Source organism: Eutrigla gurnardus (genome assembly GCF_963514095.1).
Source record: "Eutrigla gurnardus genome assembly, chromosome: 20".
In the NCBI taxonomy this organism is placed as follows: domain Eukaryota; kingdom Metazoa; phylum Chordata; class Actinopteri; order Perciformes; family Triglidae; genus Eutrigla; species Eutrigla gurnardus.
The window spans coordinates 22,978,688-23,004,519 of NC_139931.1; the positions used below are offsets into that span (position 1 = coordinate 22,978,688).

The 25,832-nt window shown below is 43.0% G+C and overlaps 2 protein-coding genes across 2 annotated transcripts in view; one reads left to right on the forward strand and one right to left on the reverse strand.

The window, feature by feature from the left end:
• Positions 1-10,351, forward strand: part of LOC311030460 (uncharacterized protein) — a 110,883-nt gene extending 100,532 nt beyond the window's left edge. The window contains exons 10-11 of the mRNA XM_084036216.1: positions 5,856-5,907; positions 9,713-10,351. Coding sequence (XP_083892342.1) covers positions 5,856-5,907; positions 9,713-9,842 — 182 coding nt within the window. The 3' untranslated portion in view covers positions 9,843-10,351. The remainder of the gene's footprint in view (positions 1-5,855; positions 5,908-9,712) is intronic.
• Positions 10,352-18,938: 8,587 nt separating this feature from the next.
• The window catches only part of fbxl16 (F-box and leucine-rich repeat protein 16), a 37,731-nt gene continuing 30,837 nt past the window's right edge, over positions 18,939-25,832 (reverse strand). The window contains exon 7 of the mRNA XM_084036236.1: positions 18,939-19,974. Within this exon, the coding sequence (XP_083892362.1) occupies positions 19,826-19,974 (149 nt within the window). The 3' untranslated portion in view covers positions 18,939-19,825. The remainder of the gene's footprint in view (positions 19,975-25,832) is intronic.

Here is a 25,832-nt window from a genome sequence, read left to right on the forward strand (position 1 = left end):
ACAATTTTCAGTCTGGTTTCCGCCCCTGCCACTCTACTGAGACTGCTCTAACCAGAGTGGTTAATGATCTTCTTGTCACTGCTGACTCTGGATCTGCCTCCTTGCTTTTAATTATTGACCTAAGTTCGGCCTTCGATACCGTAGACCATTGTGTGCTTCTACACCGACTGGAGCACTATGTTGGTGTTCGGGGGCTGGCGCTCTCTTGGTTCCAGTCTTACATATCTAGTAGAACCCAACGTGCTAGTTTTAATAACTCTTTGTCAGATTCCTCTATGGTTACCGCTGGTGTGCCCTAGGGTTCTGTCCTGGGCCCTCTGTTGTTTTGTATTTACATGCCCCCCCTAGGTAGGATAATTGCAGATTTTGGTATTAAGTTCCATTTCTATGCTGATGACACACAGCTATACATCCCACTGCAGCCTAATGACCCCTCTCAAATACAAAATCTGGAAACATGTGTAAGCTGAATCAAGAGCTGGATGACTCATAACTTTCTCTTGCTTAACACTGCTAAGACTGATCTGCTGCTGATTAAGCCTAATAACTATAAGCACTTTTCTGAGAGTTTCTGTCTTAACATTGATGGTTGCTCAATCCCTGAAAGCACGCACATTAGAAACCTTGGTGTTACTTTTGATCCAACCCTGACTTTCCAGACTCACATCAAGGACATCACAAGGACAGCCTTCTTCCACCTGCGTAATATTGCCAAAATCCGTCCTGCTCTATCCCGGCAAAGTGCTGAGGTGGTTCTCCATGCCCTTGTGACCTCCCGCCTTGATTACTGTAATGTCCTTTTTTCGGGCCTTCCCATTTGTTCTACCAGGAGTCTTCAGCTTGTGCAAAAGTCAGCAGCCAGTCTATTAACAAAAACAAGTCGATTCTGCCACATAACTCCTGTTCTGGCATCATTGCATTGGCTGCCCATTCAGGCTAGAGCTGATTTTAAAGTTCTTCTTTTAACTTTTAAGGCCTTAAATGGACTTTCTCCATCGTATTTAACTGAACTACTCTCTCTCTACATTCCGCCACGTCCTCGTTCCCTTAGCTCAAACCTCCTTGTCATCCCCTCAACCAATAAAAAATCAGCTGGTGGAAGATCCTTCTCCTACCGTACAGCAGTGATGTTGGGGGTGCAGGATAGTTGGTCATCGAGGATTACACCCAGGTTCCTCACAGTTGAGAAAGGCAATACTGTGATGCCCTCGACAGTGACCGACAGGTCCATGCGAGGGCAGTCTTTCCCTGGGATGAAGAGGAGTTTGGTTTTATTCAGGTTAAAGGTACAATATGTAAGAAATCTAAAGCAACTGGCCGTAAAATCATCCTTATTTGTCATAGAGACTCATGAATAATGATCATATAACATACGGACTGTCTGGCTGACATCTCTGAACAACAACAGTACAGCCAAAATATTCGCATTTAAAAAAATCTTTTGCAGACCGCAAATCATGTTTATGTTTTGAAAACATGTTTTGGCATGTGGCGTCACCCACCGGCGTCTACAAATCATTGCAGTCAGTAGAGTGTCAGCTGCTGAGCAACCATGGGTTGCCAGTTTCGACTGAGCTACAATGGTGGATGCAACGAAACCCAAAAGAGCTCGTTATGATTCACAAAAACGCCAAGATAAAAACCGAGGCAAAGCGAGGGTCTATATAGGGGATGCATTTGAACGGTGGAGACAGTTGAAAGCTGAGAGGAATTTGAAATATGATGCAGAATTGGCTACTCTTCTCCGAGACAGGTAAGTTGAACTTGGCTAACTAAGTTAGCATCATAGCTTGACGGGGATGGACATTTCGAATACTTTGAACTGTCGAGTAACAACGTTTTTCATTTCGATCATAGAAACAAACGTTAGCAGCACAGCTAACGCTAGCAGCATTAGCACTGTCCTGTTACGAGCTGTGCTGCTAACGTTTGTTTCTACGATCGAGATGAGTAACGTTGTTACTCCGCTGTCCGGCCGCCTTCGGCGCGTTTGGATACGCCAACAGCTCTGGCAACCTCGAGTCTGGAGGGGAGGGGGTGGAGACGGATACGACTCGCCGCAGTGTTTTGAATTTGAGTGTAGTATCGTTTTTGGCCACATTCTTACATATAGCGCCTTTAAGCTTGAGGTGATGTGCAGTTGTCCAGACAGAGATGTCAGCCAGACAGTCCGAGATGCGAGTTGCAATGTGAGTGTCAGAGGTTGGTCGAAAAGAGAGGAACAGCTGGGTGTCATCGGTGTAACAATGGTAGGAGAACCCAATGCGATTTTTTAACAGAACCTAGTGATCTGGTGTAGAGTGAGAACAGAAGCGGTCCTAATACTGAGCCTTGAGGGGCACCCGTGTCCAGAGAACAGGGTTTGGACATAGAGCCATTCCATGTGACCTGAAAGGTGCGATTTGTCAGGTTTGATGTAAACCAAGTGAGAGCAGAGTCAGTTATGCCAAGTTCAGCCAGGGTGGAGAGGAGGATTTGGTGGTTGACTGTGTCGAATGCAGCAGATAGGTCGAGGAGAATGAGAACGGAGGAGTGGGATGAGGCCCTGGCGTCTCACAGGGACTCGGTCACTGTGAGGAAGGCCGTCTCGGTGGAGTGAGCAGTCCTGAATTCTGATTGATTAGGGTCAAGGAGGTTGTTCTGCGATAGATAGGATGACAGTTGGTTGTAGGCGGCACGTTCCAAGGTTTTAGAGAGGAATGAAAGAAGAGATACAGGTCTGTAGCTTTGGATGTCAGCTTTAGGGTGGGTTTTTTAAGGATGGGCTTCACTGTAGCAGTCTTAAAAGCCGCTGGAATGACACCTGAGGTGAGGGAGGAGTTGATCAGGATGGTGAGGAATGGCAAGATGTCGTGTGAGATGTCTTGGAGAAGAGAGGATGGAATCGGGTCAAGGGAGCAGGTGGTGGCACGGTTAGATGTAACAAGAGCGTGAACGTCTTCAGAGGTGACGGGGCTAAAGCCGGAAAGGCCATCAGAGTTGAGAGTTGGGGGAGATGTTTTCTGGGAGGGTATAGGCATGAATGACGAGCTGATGTCATTTACTTTCTTGGTAAAGTTAGTTGCAAAGTCATCAGCAGTAAGGGAGGAAGGAGGGGGAGGGGTGAGGAGGGAGGAGAACATGGAGAAGAGTTTCCTGGGGTTGGAGGCGGAAGAGTTGATCTTTGCCAGGTAGAAGGCAGATTCAGCTGCCAAAACCGTTGAGGTGAAGTCAGAGAGGAGGTGGTGGTAGTGAGCAAGGTCCTAGTGCTGGCCCGATTTCTTCCATTTTCTCTCTGCCACTCGCAACAATGATCTGTTGGTTCGCAGATGTTCAGACAGCCAGGGAGGGGAAGGAGATGATCGTGCTGGTCGTGAGATGGGGGGACAGAGAGTGTCCAAAGAAGAGGAGAGTGAGGACATCAGGATGGAGGAGGCTTCCTCAGTAGGCATTAAGGAGAATTGTTCTGTGGATGGAAGTGAGGAAGGAACAGTTGAGGAGAGAGCGGAGGGAGTGAGGGATTTCAGGTTGCGGCGGCTGGTGACAGTTCGAGGCGTAGAGGGGAGGGATGTGGTGGGCTTCATGGGGAGGGAGAAAGTCACAAAGTGGTGGTCGGACACGGTGAGCGGGGTAACAGAGAGTGCCGAGATGCCACAGGATCTTGTGAAGACAAGTTCAAGTTGGTTCCCGGCCTGGTGAGTGGGTGGAGAGGGGGAGAGTGTAAGGTCAAATGCGGAGAAGAAGTCAATGAATTCAGATGAGTGCAGCTTTCCCGGGTGGATGTTGAAGTCATCGAGGACGACGAGTGGTGTGCCATCATCAGGGGACCAGCTCAGGAAGGCATCCATCTCATCTAAAAAGTCACAGAGAGGACCGGGTGGGCTATAGATCACTATGATGTTGAACTTGAAAGGAAGGGTGACAGAGACGGCGTGGAATTCAAGTGCAGATCAGGGTAGGTGGTCCAGAGGAAGGACCTAGTAGGACCACCTGGGTGAGATGAGGAGCCCAGTTCCTCCTCCTCACTGAGATGGTGTCCGCCTTCTTGACTGCAGACTGGCAGTTCCATAGCCCCCGTTGTACTTCAAGTTCCGTACCGGTGGAGAATGGTGGGTAGCAGAAATTGGATGGGTTACAGCCTCGAGCGAAGGGTCTCTGGTAAAATCTTCTCCAGTTTGATGTCCTGACTGGGATAGGACACATGGCTGCGATGGCAGGGGGTTGGATGTTATGCCTACCTCAATGGACTCCCGCAGATAGACTCCCTTGTCTTTGTTCGGCTGTCCTGACGCTAGAGCTGCCGCTGTACTGACAAGCTTTTAAGTGCTCAGTTTACCTCATGCGCAGACTAGGGCCCCTCCCTCCAATCAAGTCTATTCACTACAGCTGAGCTGGCTGAAACTAGGTTATTGCCCACTTAGTATGCACAGCTTCACAAGAATTTAAAAAACAAGCTATCTAGACTAAATGTTAGAACTAGCTTTACTCACAGAATGCCTAAACCCAAATCTACAATTAGTTTCTGACTTACCAACAAGATACAAAGCAACTTCCTTCCTTTCTCCAGACAAAATGTGGTTTGAAAGGAGTTTCACTGGCTGTCCTCTATCTTCTGACTGAGACCCCTCCCTCCAATCAAGTCTATTCACTACAGCTGAGCTGGCTGAAACTAGGTAATTGCTAGTGGTGGGCAAGTGAAGCCTTATGAAGCACTGAGGCTTTCCTAGCAATTGTGTTGAAAAAGATTCAAAGCTTCAACGCTTCAGTGATGGTGACATCTGGTGGACAACTGAAGCCATAGCAACCTCTCAAGAGCACGACTGAAGCTCTTGTTTCACTGTTTCAATCCCATGTCAGCAATAAAAGTTTAGAAAAGACTGTGTGGTCATTAACGTGTTTTGTTCATTAATACTTGCCCATACTGTAAAACAAACAAATGACGAGGCGATATGGAGTTCTATCTAAACACTCCGGTTCACGGCATATTTTGACTCGCCTTTCCGCCATTACGGCGGAATCATCTGTCTAAAATTGGCTTCTGACTCATCAGTCCATAGAATTAGAACCCAAGGTTTTGGGGGTCATCATGATGTTTTTGGTAAAGGTGAGACAAGCCTTTGTGTTATTTATGGACAGCAGTGGTTTTGGTCTCTCAACTCTGGGTGCCATCTTTGCCCTGTGTCCTTCTTATTGTGGAATCATGAACACTGACCTTAACTGAGGCAAGTGAGGCCTGCAGTCCTTTAGATGTTATTCCGGGCTCTTTTTGGACCTCCTGGATAAGTCGCCGATAAGTCGTCCTGGGAAGGTTCACCACTGTTCCGTGTTGTCTCCATTTGTTAATAATGGCTCTCACTGTGGTTCGCTGGAGTCCAGAGCCGTAGAAATGTCTTTGTAACCCTTTCCAGATAAATGGAATGATTTCTTTCCTCATTTGTACTTTTGCTTCATGTGCTGTGTTTTGAGACCTTTTAGCTTCACATTGCCGGACAGGTTCTATTTAAATGTTCAATGGCCTGTCCAATGTGATTGGACAGGTCTGGCAGGAATCATTCCTGGCCTAAACTGGCCATCAGACTCACTCACTCACTCACTCACTCACTCACTCATTGATCGCATGATCCTCCTGGCAGAAGATAATAAGTAAGAACAGGATAACCTCACAGAGGATGCAAATTGTCATCATTCCCATTGGGTATAATAACACTTTAATAACCATTTGAATTACTGCCAATTTGTGTCATATGATATTTAATTAAACATACTGATACACAAATCACCTGATTAGTTCAGCATGGTCCTATTATTCTACCAATACCCTTTTTGGTGAAGGGCAGCTTTCGAAAATCAAAATAAATCTTCTTCTCTTTTCACAGTTGAAAATGTGGCGCACTGTGAGTTTGCCAACCTGAGAGATCTACTCATCAGGTGAGTTTAATTGTGCTGCTTCACTTGGTTAATTAAAGAGATGGAATATGAGTATTTGTAAGGATCATCACAATAATGTTGTTACACTTGTAAAAACGAGGCGACGCTCACTCTTGGAATAACATTTATTTCCTGTTGGAAATATGAAAACACAGGTCAGATCTGGATCTCTCTCTCTGCAGCGTTAGCTCGCTCATCACGTACTGACTTCTACTTCGGCTGTACTTTATTATCTAATACCTCTTACATAGTTATTATCAACAACAATAGGCCGGATAACACAAATGACCCATATCAGTGGCGTGCACTGACATTTTGGGGGGCAGGTGCTCAGTGAAAAATAAGGGCACTTTATGCGGCATGTAGAACTGACGGCTGCCTTATTATGGCAGTGTGAGATTTAAAAAATAAATAAACATTACAGGCACATGTTGAACGTTATATGCTATTGTTTTATTTCCCACAGAGCTGCTCCCCTGGGCTGCCTGCTGTAGCTCCCTTTCTTTTTCCCTTCTTATCCTCTCCTTTCTAGGCATTATGCTGCAATTGGTAAATAAAAAGAGACCAACAATATGAATAAGACTGTTTGGTTATATTTCAACAAGGCACAGGGCTACTTTTTCTGCAGGCAATTGGGTATTGCCTGTTTGTCATTTAGCAAATACATTACTGCAAGTGTTAATTATGTAGGCCTAGCCTAATGTAAACCTACACAATAGCCTACTAAATATTCATCTTAAGTAAGTATACAGATAGATTCACATGCTGTAGGATACCAATGACAAACTCTACTGGTGGTCATCATCATGTCATATCTATTACTGATTTTGGGTAGCGTCTAGCTTGTGAGCAGCCGATAATTTATGCCCAGCTGTGTGGCGTTGAGACCGGCTACTTCACAACAGAGACAAATAAATGCAAGTTGCAGCTTGGCAACTGAGGCGCGTTCACACTGCTTTTATTTTGAAAATTGACCGGATTGTCTCGTGTTTCTTTGTGTGAAAAAAACGAACTTTCAAAAGGGCACTTGCTTGGTCCAGAGGGCAAGGGCAGGTGCTTTAGCACCACCTAGTGTCTACCTGTGCACGCCACTGACCCATATACATTAAACATATACATGCTACTCTTTATACCATACACACTGTTACGTCCACTGTTACAAATACGTGTTTCCTTACTGTTACAGGGACTACAGGTAGTATTAGCAAGTGACATTAGCTATGAAAATACTGTGTTGTTGTCAAATGGTAATACATAAACTCAGATGACATAACTATATGACAATGACAGTTAAATAATAACACATTTCTCCCGACTGAACGCCCTCCTTTCACCTCCATGAGTATGAGGAAATACGCTCGGCTATGGCGTTAGCATTTAACAGGGATTAGCATTAGCATAGCCTGCTAAACAATTCAAACGGTTAATACAGTTCCCTAAAACATTTACTGTTTATCCCGTTTCACACCGCTTGCTCTCTCTCTCTTCTATGTCCTAATTACATATAGCTATGAATGTGTTTCACTACTTTAACCTCACGCAGAAAGTTACTAGCTTGCTTTTAGCGACTGGAGCACTACTACGGCGTCCGCCATTTTAGCCACACTCAAAGTTATCTGTCTTTTAAAACACACAGTACCACTATGACGGTCAAGATGAGGGTCATATGACTGACAGCGTCCGTGTTGAAATCATCAGGAAGAGAGCTAGTGACATTAGCTGTTGGCAGCCAGTGACTAAATGATGGAGCTAATATTAACATATAGAGGTTGCATTAAGCTCCATTGTGATGCATTTAACCTCAAACATTACTAAAACATAAGTATTGGGCAAAGGTAAATGGTGTAAATGATATAATGATGTGTTCAAATGTCTTCTACATCTAATCATGTCCTTTTTGTTTTAAGACAAACTCAGGGATTAAAAATACATTCATAAGAAACAGTATGCAAATGTTAATAAAATATGTTGAAGGACATAGGATTCATTGTTGTGTTTTTGTGTTTTTTACATATTTCACTGATTTTAGTATCAATAACTACATTTCTGGTTTCAAGACATCCTACTATAAAAAGTGAATTAGTGGTGAAGCGGACAACACACCTCTCTTTGAAAATGTTTAAATTCATACATCAGTATAAAATGAATCCATCATACACTTTCATGACTTTAAACACAATGCTATTGTAATAAAACTGTCACCATGATTTTTATGAATATATCATTGTACACTGATGTGATGTGACTTCACTTGTGTCGTGTGTCATGGTAGAGTCTCTAAAAGTCACTGAGGTGTTAGTCCACACATTGCTGCCTCCCTTTGCTGAAGTCAAAATGTTGCGTCCCAACATTTTTGTAATTTTCCAACTACTGTTTGTCAAGAGACCACAGAAAGTGTATGTTATCCCAGTTAGCAGTCAGGAGGAAGCTGTCTTTGTTCATAATAGTTTGATGTATTCAAATATAATTAATTGTTTTTGACAAATATCTGCCGTTAAGCTCCATGCCACATACAGAGAAATCCAGTTGTGATTGTCTGAGATGTGTAAATAGCTTTGAAAAAGTTCCAGGGATGTGACAATACTGAAAACGTAATCAACACCTATGCAAGTGAGATTTTTACAATTCTCGATACCCAATTAAATATGTTGATAAACAAAATAAATCCCATGTTCTTCAACATATGCTCCTGAATAGATCTTAAAGGCATGATGACGTTAGCTGTTAGCGGTAAACTGTAAGCTGCATTAGTTAGCCAAGCATGCTGCCCACTGGCTGCTAACAGCTAACTAGCTCTCCTGCAAGTTTCACTGCCGATTTTTCATTCAGAAAGTAGCATTATCAGGAACATGTGGGTTTCTGGATGGCGACGTTTGCCATTTGTCTTAAACCCTGATTATCTCTAGAATCTTCATAGGCCACTGTATCTCATAATTGTTGGAGCATAACATTAATTTTATTTCTAATGTTTATAAAGATTTCAACTTAAGAGTGTATTTTTCATGTGGATGACCATAGTCTTCATGGGATGATCACTAATGAGCTGTGTCATTATCAGAAGTAATGCAAGGCCTTCAGATTATCATGGATACCACTTACATAACATCAAATCTGTTACCCTCTGATTACTGTAGTGTGAGGGAATTAATCCACCGTGCACCTCTGATGGGTTTTTTTAGCCACAGAATATGTACAGTTCAGCAGTGTGGCCTCTTGCTTCCATTCAGTGTTTAGGTTTCTTTACATTTACTCCAATCAAATGATCATTTTGGATGGGTATTGGTGGCACTGCACTGCAATGGTTTAGGTCCTACCTAGCAGACAGGTGTTTCTGTGTTGGTATTGCTGATGCCAGGCCAGCTGTAACAGGTGTCCACTGTGGGGTGCCTCAAGGCTCAGTGCTAGGTCCAGTTCTCTTTCCATTTACATACTCGGTGAATTCTACTGACGAATCCACACAGAGTTTGAAGAATATGAGACATTAATAATCCTTAGTTTTACACAGCAGTAATATGTTATAGTGGAAGTCTGAAAATAAATACTTTTTTTATAAGCCTTTGCAAAGGGATCCAAACCAAACACAGTCACAGCGAGTCTACAAGGAAGTGATGAAGAGAAAAACACAGAATACACAGGTTGTTACGTACGCAGGATGCAGTTGTCAATTTGCTTTCCATTGACATTGTTTTTGTGCTGAGAGACAAAAAAAATGTTCAACTCGTGTACACGAAACCGATAATTTACATTTGGAGACGATTTCACGAACTGTGTTAGGAATGTAACCAAATCGTTTTTCTTTTTAAAGGTCTCACCTTCAGGACCTGAAGGACGTAACACACAACATCCACTATGAGAGCTACCGCATACGACGGCTCAACGAGAGCAACATGGACTTCAGTGGCCTGGAACGATATGAATCAGAGAGCCACCTCTGATCTGGACCTGCTAGTAACCACCAACCACCAATCACAAGGACGGTTTCCCACTTTAAAATAAGATGAGAAATTGTTTTGTTTTTTTAGTTTTTCAGTCTTTTTTTCAGTATGGGACAAGCTAGTAGAATGCTTTTAATTTTTTACACAAAACATAAGAAATCAACTATATCATCAATACATCAAATATGGATGTATTTGAAAAAGAACATGAGCTCATATATTTTTTGGAAGGATGATGACAGAAGTGGTGTCCAAACATCTTGGTATCAGCTATATAGCGTGTACGTTATACGGCCAAAAGTTAACAATCAAGGCCTTATCAGTCAACAGAGTATTGAACCTCATTAATGATCGTGTGTCTGAATGGGATAATTATAACCTACAGTTTTTATAATTAGTGGTGTTTTCCATTTATTATTTTTCAATTTTGATCAGAACTGCAGCTCTGCAGAGGTGGGCCTCTCCTTTTTGTCTTCATTATTCATTAAAACAATGGCCATTTATAGAAATATTGTCTATATTTCCATTTTATTTCAAAACGATCGTAGCAATAGACTGATTTGTCAGCTGCACAGGTTGCATTATGATACTTATGCAAGATTTCCAGTATTTTTTTTCAATGTGGTTTTCTTACTTAACCAACTTGTGATTTTATAATTCAATAAAACACAAAAGACAATCATAACGCAGTGAGTGGCTCCTCAAGAGCAGCATGAAAAATGCAACATTAGCAAGGAATCAAGATGGCTACATGGACGCTTGGAGATGGCACTGAATCCAAACCTTCCTGCATAAACAGATGAATAGAGCTTATGTACGACATGACACAAAATATTATAGGAAACCATTTGGAAAGCTTGTAATCTTCACATGCATTCAAACAAGAATGCAGCAGTATTAATCTGGTTTTAAGCTGATCCTAATATACACTCAACAAAAATATAAACGCAACACTTTTGTTTTTGCTCCCATTTTTCATGAGATGGACTTAAAGATCTAAAATTCATTCCAGATACACAATATTACCATTTCTCTCAAACATTGTTCACAAATCTGTCTAAATGTGTGATAGTGAGCACTTCTGCTTTGCTGAGATAATCCATCCCACCTCACAGGTGTGCCACATCAAGATGCTGATCTGACATCATGATTAGTGCACAGGTGTACCTTATACTGCCCACAATAAAAGGCCACTCTGAAATGTGCAGTTTTGTCTCACAGCAAAATGCCACAGATGCCACAAGCATTGAGGGAGCGTGCAATTGGCATGCTGACAGCAGGAATGTCAACCAGATCTGTTGCTCGTGCATTGAATGTTCATTTCTCCACCATAAGCTGTCTCCAAAGGCGTTTCAGAGAATATGGCAGTACATCCAACCGGCCTCACAACCGCAGACCACGTGTAACCACACCAGCCCAGGACCTCCACATCCAGCAGGTTCACCTCCAAGATCGTCTGAGACCAGCCACTCAGACAGCTGCTGAAATTGGTTTGCATAACCAAACAATTTCTGCACAAACTGTCAGAAACCGTCTCAGGGAAGCTCAACTGCATGCTCGTCGTCCTCATCGGGGTCTTGACCTGACTCCAGCTCGTCGCCGTAACAGACTTGAGTGGGCAAATGCTCACATTCGATGGCGTCTGGCACGTTGGAGAGGTGTTCTCTTCACGGATGAATCTCGGTTTACATTGTTCAGGGCAGATGGCAGACAGCGTGTGTGGCGTCGTGTGGGTGAGCGCTTTGCTGATGTCAATGTTGTGGATCGAGTGGCCCATGGTGGTGGTGGGGTTATGGTATGGGCAGGCATCTGTTATGGACGAAGAACACAGGTGCATTTTTTGATGGCATTTTGAATGCACAGAGATACCGTGATGAGATCCTGAGGCCCATTGTTGTGCCATACATCCATGAACATCACCTCATGTTTCAGCAAGATAATGCACAGCCCCATGTTGCAAGGATCTGTACACACTTCTTGGAAGCTGAAAATGTCCCAGTTCTTGCATGGCCAGCATACTCACCGGACATGTCACCCATTGAGCATGTTTGGGATGTGCTTGACCGGCGTATATGACAGCGTGTACCAGTTCCCACTAATATCCAGCAACTTCGCACAGCCATTGAAGAGGAGTGGACCAACATTCCACAGGCCACAATTGACAATCTGATAAACTCTATGCGAAGAAGATGTGTTGCACTGCATGAGGCAAATGGTGGTCACACCAGATACTGACTGGTTCTGAGTCCCCAGACCCCCAATAAAGCAAAAAAATGCACATTTCAGGGTGGCCTTTTATTGTGGACAGTCTAAGGCACACCTGTGCACTAATCATGATGTCAGATCAGCATCTTGATGTGGCACACCTGTGAGGTGGGATGGATTATCTCAGCAAAGCAGAAGTGCTCACTATCACACATTTAGACTGATTTGTGAACAATGTTTGAGAGAAATGGTAATATTGTGTATCTGGAATGAATTTTAGATCTTTAAGTCCATCTCATGAAAAATGGGAGCAAAAACAAAAGTGTTGCGTTTATATTTTTGTTGAGTGTAGTTGGGCCCATACCAGGTCATGTTGTCAGCACCATTACTCCCAGTACAGTAATACGACGTGCCAGCAGATGCGATCTGATGACAAGTGGTTTAGGATGTTCACAGCTGCTGGGCCTGTGTTCTAGTGAACCTCCAACCTGACGCTGTTGTGTGCTGGAGTACATTTAGGCCCTATCACACGTCGTCAACCAGCTGAGGTGGAGCGCTTGATCTTGCTGTGGTGATGGATGATGGGGAAAAAGACGCATACCGGAAAAAATACAGAGTTCATCCTAATTAAAAAACACTAATATCAACCTATCATTGTCCCTTCCTACCACATCTACCACCATCAGAAAAACTCAGAAGACTCAGTAAAAAAGCTCCATTTAATTGGCTCTGGCTCTGAAAAGTCCCATAGCATGAGAAAAGAATGGTCTTGCAGGCAGCGTGTCCGAAACTAGATGTAAAATGGCCTCATTTATATAGCGCTTTTGTCCAAAGTGCTTTACAGTAATGACTGACATTCACCCATTCATACACACATTCACACACCGACGGCAGAGTCAACCACGCAGGGCGACAGCCAGCTCGTCAGGAACAATTAGGGTGAGGTGTCTTGCTCAGGGACACCAGGCACTCAGCTAGGAGGAGCCGGGGATCGAACAGGCAATCTTGCGGTTGCCAGCCAACCTGCTCTACCTCCTGAGCTAAACCCCCCAAGATGTTCAGGTTGTGAGTTCTTTGATGATGGTTGAGAAATAACACAAATGTGCCTTAGTGTCATCATGAATGAGGTGTGTAGTTGGTACACTCTGAGGATTGACTTTAACATAAACCTCTTTCAGTAATGTGACATGGATGAGTATACTGCTTCATCGTCCCAGCTGGGTGTGAGGTAGATTACACCGTGAGGTGCATGAAGAGAACATGCCAGCAGCAGCTAGATGGCAGCACTATCCTCATCCTGACTGACATTCTGTCTAAATCCCAAATGAACGGAGGCTCATAAGTGCCAGTCTTCTTCACTATGTCACTATTCACTATGTCTTTTGCTGTGTGTGTTTTCAGTGGTTATCACAACCTTTCTAATATTCAGACAGATCAAACTGCGTCTACCATGTTGTGGAAGTAAATGAAACATTGGAAATTGAAGCAGAACGACTTTAGTCGACAGTCAACAACAATAAATGGTAAATGGACCTGCATTTATATAGTGCTTTTCTAGCTAACTAGCTACTCAAGGCGCTTCACACTACATTCAGTCACTTTTACCCGTTCACACACACATTCACACACTGATGGCAAAAGAGCCGTCTGCACGTCAGGATCTAACTCATTCATACACCAATGGCGCAGCATCGGGGGCTCAGTATCTTGCCCAAGGACAGTTCGGCATGCAGACTGAAGGAGCCGGGATTCAAACCGCCAGTCTTCTGATTGGAGGACGACTCACTACCTCTGAGCCCAAATACTTTGATCATGGTTCGGGTTAAATGGAGCATGTTTGTTACCTAACGGACATCATTTGGTGAGTGTAGAACGTACATTGCATAACAAAAGTCAAAACTCAAATAGGTCAATGTTTACTTTTGGTCTCACAAGAGGCAAGACCATGGACTCCTGGGTGAAAGTCCTGTGTTTGTTCCCAAACAGACTTTGTCTTTATACTATGTCACCTGACCCCCTCCTTTGCTCCAACACATTTAATAATCTCCCTACTTGAGTTTCTGCATTTATTATTCAGATACTCCAAATATAATTTTGTCCAAGGAGTGCTGTTTTACTCTGAGCATTCATAATAATATTAAGCTGTTTCCTGGAGACTTCTTGGAAGCCTAACGGTCGGTCTGAAGACGTGTAATGTTGACCCAGTTATCTCAAGCCTTGTTCACACTGCTCGCTCAAATCTGTGTATCCAGATGGTATGCAATGACGGCGTATAAGGGCCACAACAATCATAAAGTCATAACAATTAGAGAGCCAAGCGTGATATTCAGAATGAGAAATTGCATGAATTTCTGAAAAATTTCTCAGAGATTAAAGTGTCAAATTACCTAGAAAAAAAGAACCAAGACAAATTGGTGAGAGAAAATGTAAAAACTGTGATAATAAAAAATAGTTAAGGAATCATTTTGCAAGGTTGGATGAATACCATCACACCACAGAGGATTTGTTGTATGTTCATAAAAGAAAATGTGTATGTATCTATCTGACCTTTGCCACTCTCAGAGGCTGTCCAATATTATTTTTCTAATAAATGTATGCTTTGATTAAATTTTCCACTTCAATCTTGTAAAGGACACAATTCTTTTCTCATCAATTTTAGTCTTGGAAATTCATGCTGTTTTCTCTGAATATTACGACCATATCCTCAACCTCTGGTTTTTGTACTCAGCATTTACTCACAGTTCCTGTATGATTATTGTCTTTGTTTTTTATATATATATATAGTTTTCATGAGCCACATGTAAACACTGTTGATTCATAATTAAATATTTGTCACCTTCTCAATCCAGTATGAAGTCATTGTAATATTTATGGCACCACTGCCTCTCTGAAATGATGTAGTACCAACTACAAATTAGGCAACTATTCCAGGTCACCAGGTCTCAGAAGAATCAGGTTCAAGGTTTCAATAATTGTCAATGGGGTTACAAAATGAATTGCAGTTTGTAGTCCCATTTTGGAACATAAGAAAAAAAAAAAAAAATCTATATCATTGTTTGAAGGGAGTTGAATGAATTTAAGAGTCTCAGCTGCTCTGACGTCTGCTGGTTCATTCGCTGATACTTGTGTATCTCTTTCCAGAATGCAGCAGGTTGAACAGGCTGTGTCTGGGTTGGTTTTGTCTTTTAATATCTTTGGCACATTGCAGGCACCTCTTGTTACCAATATTGCTGATGCTGGTAGATGGTACCAGTGAAGTTCTTGTGCTTTGTGGAGTCCTCCTGTCCTGGACCCTGAACATCCCACAACAGTTTGTAATGTTTCCAGTCAGATATTTTCTATTGCTCCGCGGTTAAAAGTTTACAACAGCTGTTTATGACCTTTTTTCATCAGGATGGAGATATGTGATGACTATGTCAGTTTTTTTGTGATGCTGTTGTTGACTTGCTCCACTTAAGCTCCAGTGATACTGAATCCCACACTGCTCCCGAAGGCTGTGCCATCGGCATGTGGATGAGTTAGTTTAGATCCTGATGGGCAGGCAGCTCCTCTGCCATCAGTGTATGAATGTGTGTGAATGGATGAATGCAGACTTGAGTGGTCAAAAAGACTAAAAAGTGCTACAGAAATGCAGATCCATTTACCGTTGATGTAGACAGAGGTCTGAAACCACCAATCAGCTCCATGGTTTTACTGACGTTGAGCAGTAGGTTGTTCTCTGTTGGTTTGCTCTCTTTGTGAAGTCTCATCATTGTTTGTAATCCAGTCGATGATGGTAGTTCCATCTGCAGACTTGAAAAAGGAAAAGCCCTAAAAGTCCTGACAAGCTGCCTCCAAGCCGCCCAATAGTTTCCTCCTCCCTCACGAACTGTCTCCACCTACGATTTAGTTACAGTCATGTGATAATACCCGAGACTTTAGTTCCATATTCAGGTCATGTGCTCATAGCTGAGTAAAGACCTTCAATGGATGTGGATTACGAGTGTTTGTTCAGAATATTTATATTAGTGTCTGTTATTTAGTCCACCTCATCCTTTATAACGCTATTTTATTTTTGATTTAGATCCGCAGGAAAACTAATTATACATATTTGGATCAGATCCGACCTCCTTTGCAACATTTCATCTAGACATGTGCATGTGTGAACAGCATGGCTTTACACATTATCAGTTCAGTCCAAAGCTCTCATTGACTACATCTGGCTCTTCTTTATGGTGTCATGTTGCTATTAGTCAAATAGTGGAGAACATCTGCAGGTACCAAAGCACAGAAGCCACTGGTCATTAGTGTTAAGATGACAATGAGAAATATGATTACAGGCAGAGAAACACACTGAAACTGAAAGAGCACACCAATTCTGCCAATTTCAACATTATCAGTAAATCCTCCATATTTATTTTACTGCTCACTTAAAGTTGTGCTGTACAAGGGTTGTAACAAAACGGTGACAGATGTAGACCACAGACTGAAGACAGTAGTAGAAGTGATTTACCTTAGAAAATGTACCTCAGAAAGGTTGGTTCTTAGAAGCATATAGCATGTCAGAGTTCATGATATGAAAACTCAAATTTGAATCTTCGGAAGCTCATTTAAAACAAAAATACCGAACACGATCAGTAATCACATGGTGCGTCAGGATTTGAGAGTGAAGCAACCAGCCTGAACTGCTAACAATGATGTTCTCATATAACTAAAGCACATTGTGAAATTACGTTTCAAGGGAAATGTATTTTGTCATGGATTACATTTGCTCTTGATGAATCACAAAGAGTGCTTGGAAGTCCACGTAGGGAGGTCTCGGTGGTGGACAGGTCAGAAACCACAGGACTACAAATAGGCCGATGTAAGCATCCCATTAGAACCAAGTAGCTTTGTTGTGCTTTGTTTAAATTTGTTGTCATTTTAAAAATCCGAAATTGAGTCTAAACCTAGCTATGTAGTTTTGCATGGATTTTTTTTTTTTTCGTTAACCACATGTAACTATTTCAAACTGATTTCGTCCAGAAAAAAATAGTTGAATTGAGAGAGAACTTTAGTTGAATGGGAAGGTGATTTTGTTGGAGTTAAGAGTTTAGTTTGTGGCATGGGGCTACTGACCAACCGTTGGTATTAGGCGGTGGTTGGGAATGGGAACATGTTATGGCACCATAAAGTTCTCCCTCACCATAGCTAGTGAGCCCGGAGCTAATTCTTAAGCTAGCTTGTTGGATGATGTTTTTCTTTCTGTTACTCTTGTCAGAAATTATTTTCCGTTGAATCCTCATCTTTCCACATCTTAACATTGCTTAGCAATGACAGAAGTCAATCATACACTTCAAATGTTTTTATGTATATCAGACTCTGTATTTCCACATTCGGGACAATGACAGTAAATATAACTTGTTGGCCACTTGGCCACTTATTCTTTACAAAGTTGACACACACTTGCACAGAGGAAAATACACTCTTGTGCATCATGATGATTTAAAACCTGTACATCAGTGTTAATGATGTCAATGGTCACTGGTGTTAAATGTTTAATAAGTAGATTATTTCACTTCAGGGTCTGAAATGTCAGAAGATAATAATTAAAAAAAAAAAAACAGCAATCAATGCATCAGCAAATTCAGTTCCATAAAAGAAAATTTTTCGAGAATGTCTCTTCAATAAATAAATCATGAAATAAGACACAAATTAATTTAAATAAATAGATAAATAAATAAATATACTTCTGTACAATGAAGAGATTCAGAACAAACTCTAAAATTCTTGAAACACAACGCAGACCAACTAAAAACATGCATGGTCTGCTATTTCCGTACAGTCTTACTCAGTCCGTTTCAGTGTCGCCAGCCATCAGATTCATTTGGCACAACCTTCAAGTGGCTGCAGAGAAGCCTCCAGTCCTTCAGGTGGCAGTCAGCACACAAGGCAATGAGATGCAGGACAGTGGCTCTGCTGGGTCATTCATCTCCTTTCATATCAGATGAACACACAACTACTGGCTCTGAAGGGATTGCTTTTTCTTTTCTAACATCAATAACCGACTTCCAACTAAAATAAATGCTTTGGCTCAACTCGGCCTCATGGCAGTTTGTGAAGAAGTGACTAAATGGAATCTATTGTTTTCCTGTACAGGGACACACATTGTCAGATTGGTTTCCTTTTTGTGCCTCTCAGTACTAAAACAATAGAAGTAGGATCCGTTTTCACGGTGGGCACACAAATTAAATACAACCAGCTGACTATGGAACGTCCAGATCTAGTAAATACTGAGAAATACTGAGAAAGAGTACTGATGGTGGACCCAACAACACAGGACTTTAACCACCAGACCATGTTGGACACCGCAAGTCCCAAAGTGTTGTTGAGACGTGATGCATTGGTGACCATTTCATAAACTAGCTAAGAGGATTGTTTTTGTCTAAAGCTGTCTATCTGCCTGGTTTTGTTGTTTAAACCTAATGTTGGTTTTGTAGAGTGATGTCATCCTGACTGACAGAGAGAAAAAGTGCTTAGCGACACAAAATCAATTAATTCATGTCGCTCATCATGAAACTAATAGATTCAGTTTCACGACTGTGTCACAAAGTGCCATGAGGCTGTTGATTCATGTTTCTCTGACTTGGTTTGTAGGAAAAATTGTAAAATTACCGCAAACAAAAAGATCCTTTGTAAATAAGCCTTGGCTCCTGTTCATTTCTGTCTGTAAGAGCTGCTCTAGTATTAAATACTGATGACCCTTTGACCTTTGAACTAACCCGACATATTAGCAGCTTCAAAACAAACACTGAACATCATGTCTTTCTGTCAGTACTTAAGACGAATAGAAGAGGAAGAAGGGGCTGATTTCTATCAACCCCCCCCCCCATTTATTTGTTTGATTCCAGTAATTTTGAGTCCTCACCGAACGTCTTCGTTGGTAGAAAAGCAGAAGCTCTTACATTTCCATTTGACAGACTGTCGTTCATGTTGGATGGACATACTTCCCCTTTAAAAACACGACATTCACAGTTTACGACAGCTGACCCTTCACATCTGTAAATTAATAAATATGTGTAGAAAATGAATAAAAGAAGGGAACAATGACCCAACCAAATCCAACACAAAAACATGTCAAATCTTCAAATGTTCTTCTTATTTTTGTCTTTCTGATTAGACACCCAAATGGAAAAAGGTGGCGGCTTCCCAAAAAGACAGGAGCCTGTGAGTCCATGACAGACACGTCACACACGGAGGAAAGAGAAAAGAGAGGTTCCATCCCTGTCATTCACTTCCTGTTTCCTGTTTCTCCAAACAAGAGAAAGCTAAACCTTTTGATACCTTCTAAGAAAAGAAACAGCTGTTATATTACAGGGTGATGGAGATTACAACATCATGGTCTTTGTTTCACTTACCATTTGTGTGTGTGCGTGTGTGTGTGTGTGTGTTTGTGTGTGTGTCTGTGTGTGTGTGAGAGAGAGAGAGAGTGTGTTTAAGCTCAAACACATCATCTTTTTTTCCCTTTTCGTCTGGAAAACAAATGTCATTCTTCCTCCGTAAACAAAACCCCTTCAGTTCATTCTGACAGAGACTTGCTGTCAGACAAGACGTTGCACCAAGCTCTTCTTCAGCACCACGCCGTCTTCCTCTGGGTCTGGCCTTCCTGCCTCTCTGTCCGCCGGTGGGTCAGTCTACTCAATGTGGTGTAGAGGAAGGGGGCAGGTGATGAGGAACAATGTGGTTCAGTTCAGTCTCCTGGCAAGTGATTAGGGTGAGGAAGAGTAAGGAGGAGGAAGAATGGTGGTGGGGTGGCAGTCTTACTCAATGACCATGCAGTGGGGCAGGTGCTGGGAGTAATACTTGAAGAGCTCGGCGGTGGCTCCGGGGCAGTTGGTCAGCTCCAGCTCCTCCAGCTCCTGCAGCTGGATGAGGCCTGACAGACCGGTGGTGGTCAGCAGGGGGCAGCCTGGAGCGGGGGGGACATAATGTCAGTAATTGACTGAGGAATGAGTTTTCTGTTTAAATTTGCAAATGTTTATTACATTATCTTATTAACTATGCAACAGTGTCTCCTACTTAATTGTGTTCTCTATCAGCCTCTAATGTTGTGTTCACACAAAATGCAAAGCTAATTTTTCACGTGGAACGATTGTAAACAAGGTCAATGCAAATGTGCCAATAGATGCAAATGTATTCACCTTATTTGCGTGGGTTGAAATATTTCAACGTGAATAAAAGTGTAATGAAGTGCATTAAGTGGACACCATCATAGCCAAAACTTGAAAGAAGGAAAAACAATTTCCATATTATGAGCCACTGATAGTGTCGGCTTGACGGTCCAATACTTTAGTCCAACACACGCAGAGCAATTGTTTTGCCTGGTTGAATACAAAGTTGACATTGACGTGAATGGATGCACATTCGTGATGGCTGGCTCGAATTATGCAATTTTATGTCAAAATGCTTCAAATGCTTCAGTGGTTGAACAGAACATGACGGTGTCCTCACAAAAATCTTAAATCAGCTTTAATGATAGAATCTGTCAGGGTTTCACCAACGTACTACAGCCGTTACCACGTAATGTGAGTGTGTTTGTGTGTGTGTGGGGGGGAGGTCATTTGTTGGTAAATACATCCTTCAGTAAAAATATGAAATCTGAATAGTTGTCAGGAGTTCCTGGTTGGCTAAATAATGGAGCTAACAGGCAATCACATTCACGGCGTTCTCATTGAGTAATATTATGATGCATTCAGGTTCTATTCAGTAACAAATAGCATTGGGTGATATTTGTAAAGGTATCATGATTTTTTCAAATGTAATCTTGTAAAATTAAGTTTCCAGTGAGGATAAACCCAAATGTTTGAAGGATATTTTTCACATGAATCTAAAAAATATATTTTAGAGGGAACGAATGAGAAAAGGCTCAGAATTCTTTCCGTGTAGAAGCGACATGAAACATCACATCATTGAAGGGGAACCATCAACCCGCAGAGGGATGAGAGAGGAACTATAGTGGGAACAGGAACCCATCAGAGCTGAGGTGGACCAGAAACAGAACTCTAAAAGAGTCCTCTTTAAAAATCAACCGACAATGTGAACACAAAAAGAATTGAGTCCTTTTATGCTGGTCCACTTAAAGAGGACTGGGTTTGAAGAAGACAATGTGAAATCACCTTGAGTCTCTTAGATTTTAATTTTTAATTTTTATTAATTTAATTTAATTTAATTTATTCTACATGTTTTGCCCGCTGACAGGCCCTCCTTCTGGGCCTGGCTCAAGGAGGGGGCCCCGGGCTTCCTCCGGGGGCGGGCCTCTCTTCCGGGATATGTATGTATCTCGGAAGTCTCTGGAGGCGGTTGTAAGGTACCGACAGTCCCGAAGGGCAGCAGCCTCTGCCGTGACGAAGGCAAAGCAGTGGGTGTGGGAGGAGTTTAGAGTAGCCATGGAGAAGGACTTTTGGTCGGGACCAAGGTGCATCTGGAAAACAGTCCGGCACCTCAGAAGGGGGAAACGGGGAACAATGTTGACCTCAAATGAGGAGGTAATCGGGCGGTGGAAGGAGCACTTTAATAATAATAATAAGAATAGCCCGAGTTCTAAGGAATTCCTGAATCCGACTGATACTCCCTCTATTGTTGTAGCTGATGGAGGATCATCCTGGAAAGGAGGGTTCGGCCGATAGTCGAACCTCTGATTGAAAAGGAACAATATGGATTCTGTCCTCTTCACTCTCGTAGGGATCCTGGAGGGGGGCCTGTGAATATGCCCATCGAGACTACATGTTTTTTGTGGACTTGGAGAAGGTGTATGACCCGGTCCCCTGGGAGATAATGTGGGAGGTGCTGCGGGAGTATGGGGTGATGGGGTCACTTCTTAGGGCCATCCAATTTCTATACTCCAAAAGCGAGATCTGTGTTTTAGCAGATGATGTGGTCCTGCTGGCATCATCGGTCTGTGACCTCCAGCACTCACTGGATCGGTTCACAGCCGAGTGTGAAGCAGTCGGGATGAGGAACAGCACCTCTAAATCGGAGGCCATGGTTCGCAGCAGGAATCCGATGGACTGCCTACTCTGGTACCTCGGCGTCTTGTGAGGGGACATTGGAATGGGAGATTGGCCAGAGAATTGGAGCAGTGGGGGCGTTATTGCATTAGATTTACCGCACCATTGTGACGAAAAGAGAGCTGAGCCGGAAGGCATAGCTCTCAATCTACCCGTCAATCCTACTCGCACCTATGGTCATGAGGCCCGACCCGATGGTACATATATTTTACAATACTCTAAAAAGAAATAATGTAAAAGTTATTAACTAATAGATAACATGAAATAGTTATATAATATAACCAAGATATGCAAATTAGGCATTATCAAATGGTCACTTTTGGTGAAGTCGAGATGCAAATAGATTAAAAGAAAACATGACATGGAAGATAAATAGCCAACATCTCTAAACTGAACCGTTAATTAATAAATGGCTTCTATAAAATGTCAGTAAATATCACAACGTGAAATTATTGTATTTTGTCCAAACCTCAACACATCCAGTATGATATCATAGAACACAAATCTTAGATGCTGTAGTTACTAAACTTTAGCTTGAAACAAACAAAAACATTGATTTCCATGTATAGTTGCAGCTTATATTGTTGATTTGATAATTTATTTAAAGTTCATCCACTTTCTCAAAGCACATTCCTTATTTGCATCAGTTTTCAAAATGCAACTGATGCCACAACATGCTAAGGCAAAGTTAACACACGTAGAAAAGCTGTGTTTGGCCACTAGATGGCCCTACAGGGCAACACAACACACCCCTGTTGAAGTGATCTATGGCCCAGCACAGTGAAATTTGTATGATCCATGATTTACCATGAATATGTATTTAGATAATGGACATATGCAAGACAGGGAAAGGTTTCATTGTTATTATCAGAATTAGAGTCAGGTGCTCATAGCTAAAGAGCCCATAAAACATAGTCATGTGATCTGGAAACATGAGTAAAAATATTATTAGCATTCAATGATTTTTCTTTATTTTTTTTATGATTCTACATTGTAGATTAATACTGAAGACATCAACAATATGAAGGAGCATATATGGAATTATGTAGTAAATGGAAAATTGTTAAACAAACCAGAATATGTTTTATATTTTCGATTCTTCAAAGTAGTCACCTTTTGCTTTGATGACAGCTTTGGACACTCTTGGTATTCTCTCAGTCAGATTCATGATTCAGTCACCTGGAAGGGTTTTCCATTACAGCTGTGCCTTCTCAAGAGTTAATATGTGGAGTGTCTCTCCTTCTTAATGTGTTTGAGACCATCAGTTGTGTTGAGCAGAGGTAGGGTTGGTAGCCCTATTAGACCGCTGTTCTAATACAAATTAACACAAGAACCACTCAACTAAGTAAAGAGGAATGACAGTCCATCATTACTTAAGACATGAAGGTCTGTCAATCAGGAGCATTTCCAGATCTTTGAGTGTATCCTCAAGTGCAGTCGCCGAAACCATCAAACCACATTTTGTCTGGAGAAAGGAAGGAAGCTGCTTTGTCTCTTGTTGGTAAGTCAGAAACTAATTGTAGATTTTGGTTTAGGCATTGTGTGAGTAAAGCTAGTTGTAACATTTAGTCTTGTGTTGATAGCTTGTTGTTTAAATTCTTGTGAAGCTGTCTATGCTAAGTGAGTAATCAGCTAGTTTCAGCCAGCTCAGCTGTAGTCAATAGAGTTGATTGGAGGGAGGGGTCACAGTCAGTGCATGAGGTAAACTGAGCACTTAAAAGGCTGTCACTACAGCGTCAGCTGGACATCAGAACAAAGACAAAGGGAGTCCATCAAGGAAGTCCATTGAGGTAGGCATAACATCTCAACCCCCCCCCCCCCCCCCCCTCCCCCCTCGCAGCCATGTGTCAGGACATCACACTGGAGAAGATTTTACCGGAGACCCTTCACTCGAGGCTGTAACCCATCCAATCTCTGCTACCCACCATTCTCCACCGGTAAGGAACTTCAAGTACTAGGGGGGCTGTGGAACTGCCAGTCTGCAGTCAAGAAGGCGGACACCATTTCAGCCTATGCCTCCCTGCAGACTCTTCACTTCCTGGCCCTCATGGAGAGCTGGATCACCCCAGAAAACACTGCCACTCCAGCTGCCCTTTCAACTGCCTACTCGTTTTCACACTCCCCAAGACGATCAGGGCGAGGAGAAGGAACTGGGCTCCTCATCTCACCGAAATGGTCCTACCAGGTCCTTCCTCTGGACCACCTACCCCGATCTACACTTGAATTCCACGCCGTCTCTGTCACCCTTCCTTTCAAGCTCAACATCATAGTGATCTATCGCCCACCCGGTCCTCTCTGTGACTTTTTGGATGAGATGGATGCCCTCCTGAGCTGCTCCCCTGATGATGGCACACCACTCGTCGTCCTCAGTGACTTCAACATCCACCCGGGAAAGCTGCATTCATCTGAATTCATTGACTTCTTTTTTCCGCATTTAACCTTACACTCTCCCCCTCTCCACCAACTCACCGGGCCGGGAACCAACTTGACCTTGTCTTCACAAGATCCTGTGGCATCACGGCACTCTCTGTTACCCTGCTCACCGTGTCCGACCACCACTTTGTGACTTTCTCCCTCCCCATGAAGCCCACCACATCCCTCCCCTCTACGCCTCAACGGTCACCAGCCGCCGCAAACCTGAAATCCCTCACTCCCTCCGCTCTATCCTCAACTGTTATCTCCTCGCTACCATCCTCAGAACAGTTCTCCTTTATGCCTACTGAGGAAGCCTCCTCCATCCTGATGTCCTCACTCTCCTCTTCTTTGGACACTCTCTGTCCCCCAATCTCACGACCTGCACGATCATCTCCCTCCCCTCCCTGGCTGTCTGAACCTCTGCGAACCAACAGATCATTGTTGCGAGCGTCAGAGAGAAAATGGAAGAAATCGGGCCAGCACGAGGACCTTGCTCACTACCACCACCTCCTCTCTGACTTCACCTCAACTGTTTCGGCAGCTAAATCTGCCTTCTACCTTGCAAAGATCAACTCTTCCACCTCCAACCCCAGGAAACTCTTCTCCATGTTCTCCTCCCTCCTCACACCTCCTATCCCTCCCCCCCTTCCTCCCTTACTGCCGACAAATCGCACCTTTCAGGTCACATGGAATGGCTCTATGTCCAAACCCTGTTCTCTGGACACGGGTGTCCCTCAAGGCTCAGTATTAGGACCGCTTCTGTTCTCACTATACACCAGATCACTAGGTTCTGTTATCACATCGCATGGATTCACCTACCATTGCTACGCAGATGAGACCCAGCTGTTCCTCTCTTTTCCCCCGACCTCTGACACTCGCATTGCAACTCGCATCTCGGACTGTCTGGCTGACATCTCTGTCTGGACAACTGCACATCACCTCAAGCTTAACCTGAATAAAACCGAACTCCTCTTCATCCCAGGGGAAGACTGCCCTCGCATGGACCTGTCGGTCACTGTCGAGGGCATCACAGTATTGTCGTTGTCAACTGCGAGGAACCTGGGTGTAATCCTCGATGACCAACTATCCTGCACCCCCAACATCACTGCTGTGGCCCGATCCTGCAGATTTGCCCTCTACAATATCCGCAGGATTCGGACCTTCCTCACAAAGGATGCAACGCAACTCCTGGTCCAAGCACTGGTCATCTCCCGCCTTGACTACTGCAACTCTCTCCTGGCCGGACTCCCTGCCTCTGCGATTAAACCATTGCAGCGTATCCAGAACGCTGCAGCGCGCCTTATCTTCAATCTACCCAAATTCTCCCATGTGACCCCCCTCCTCC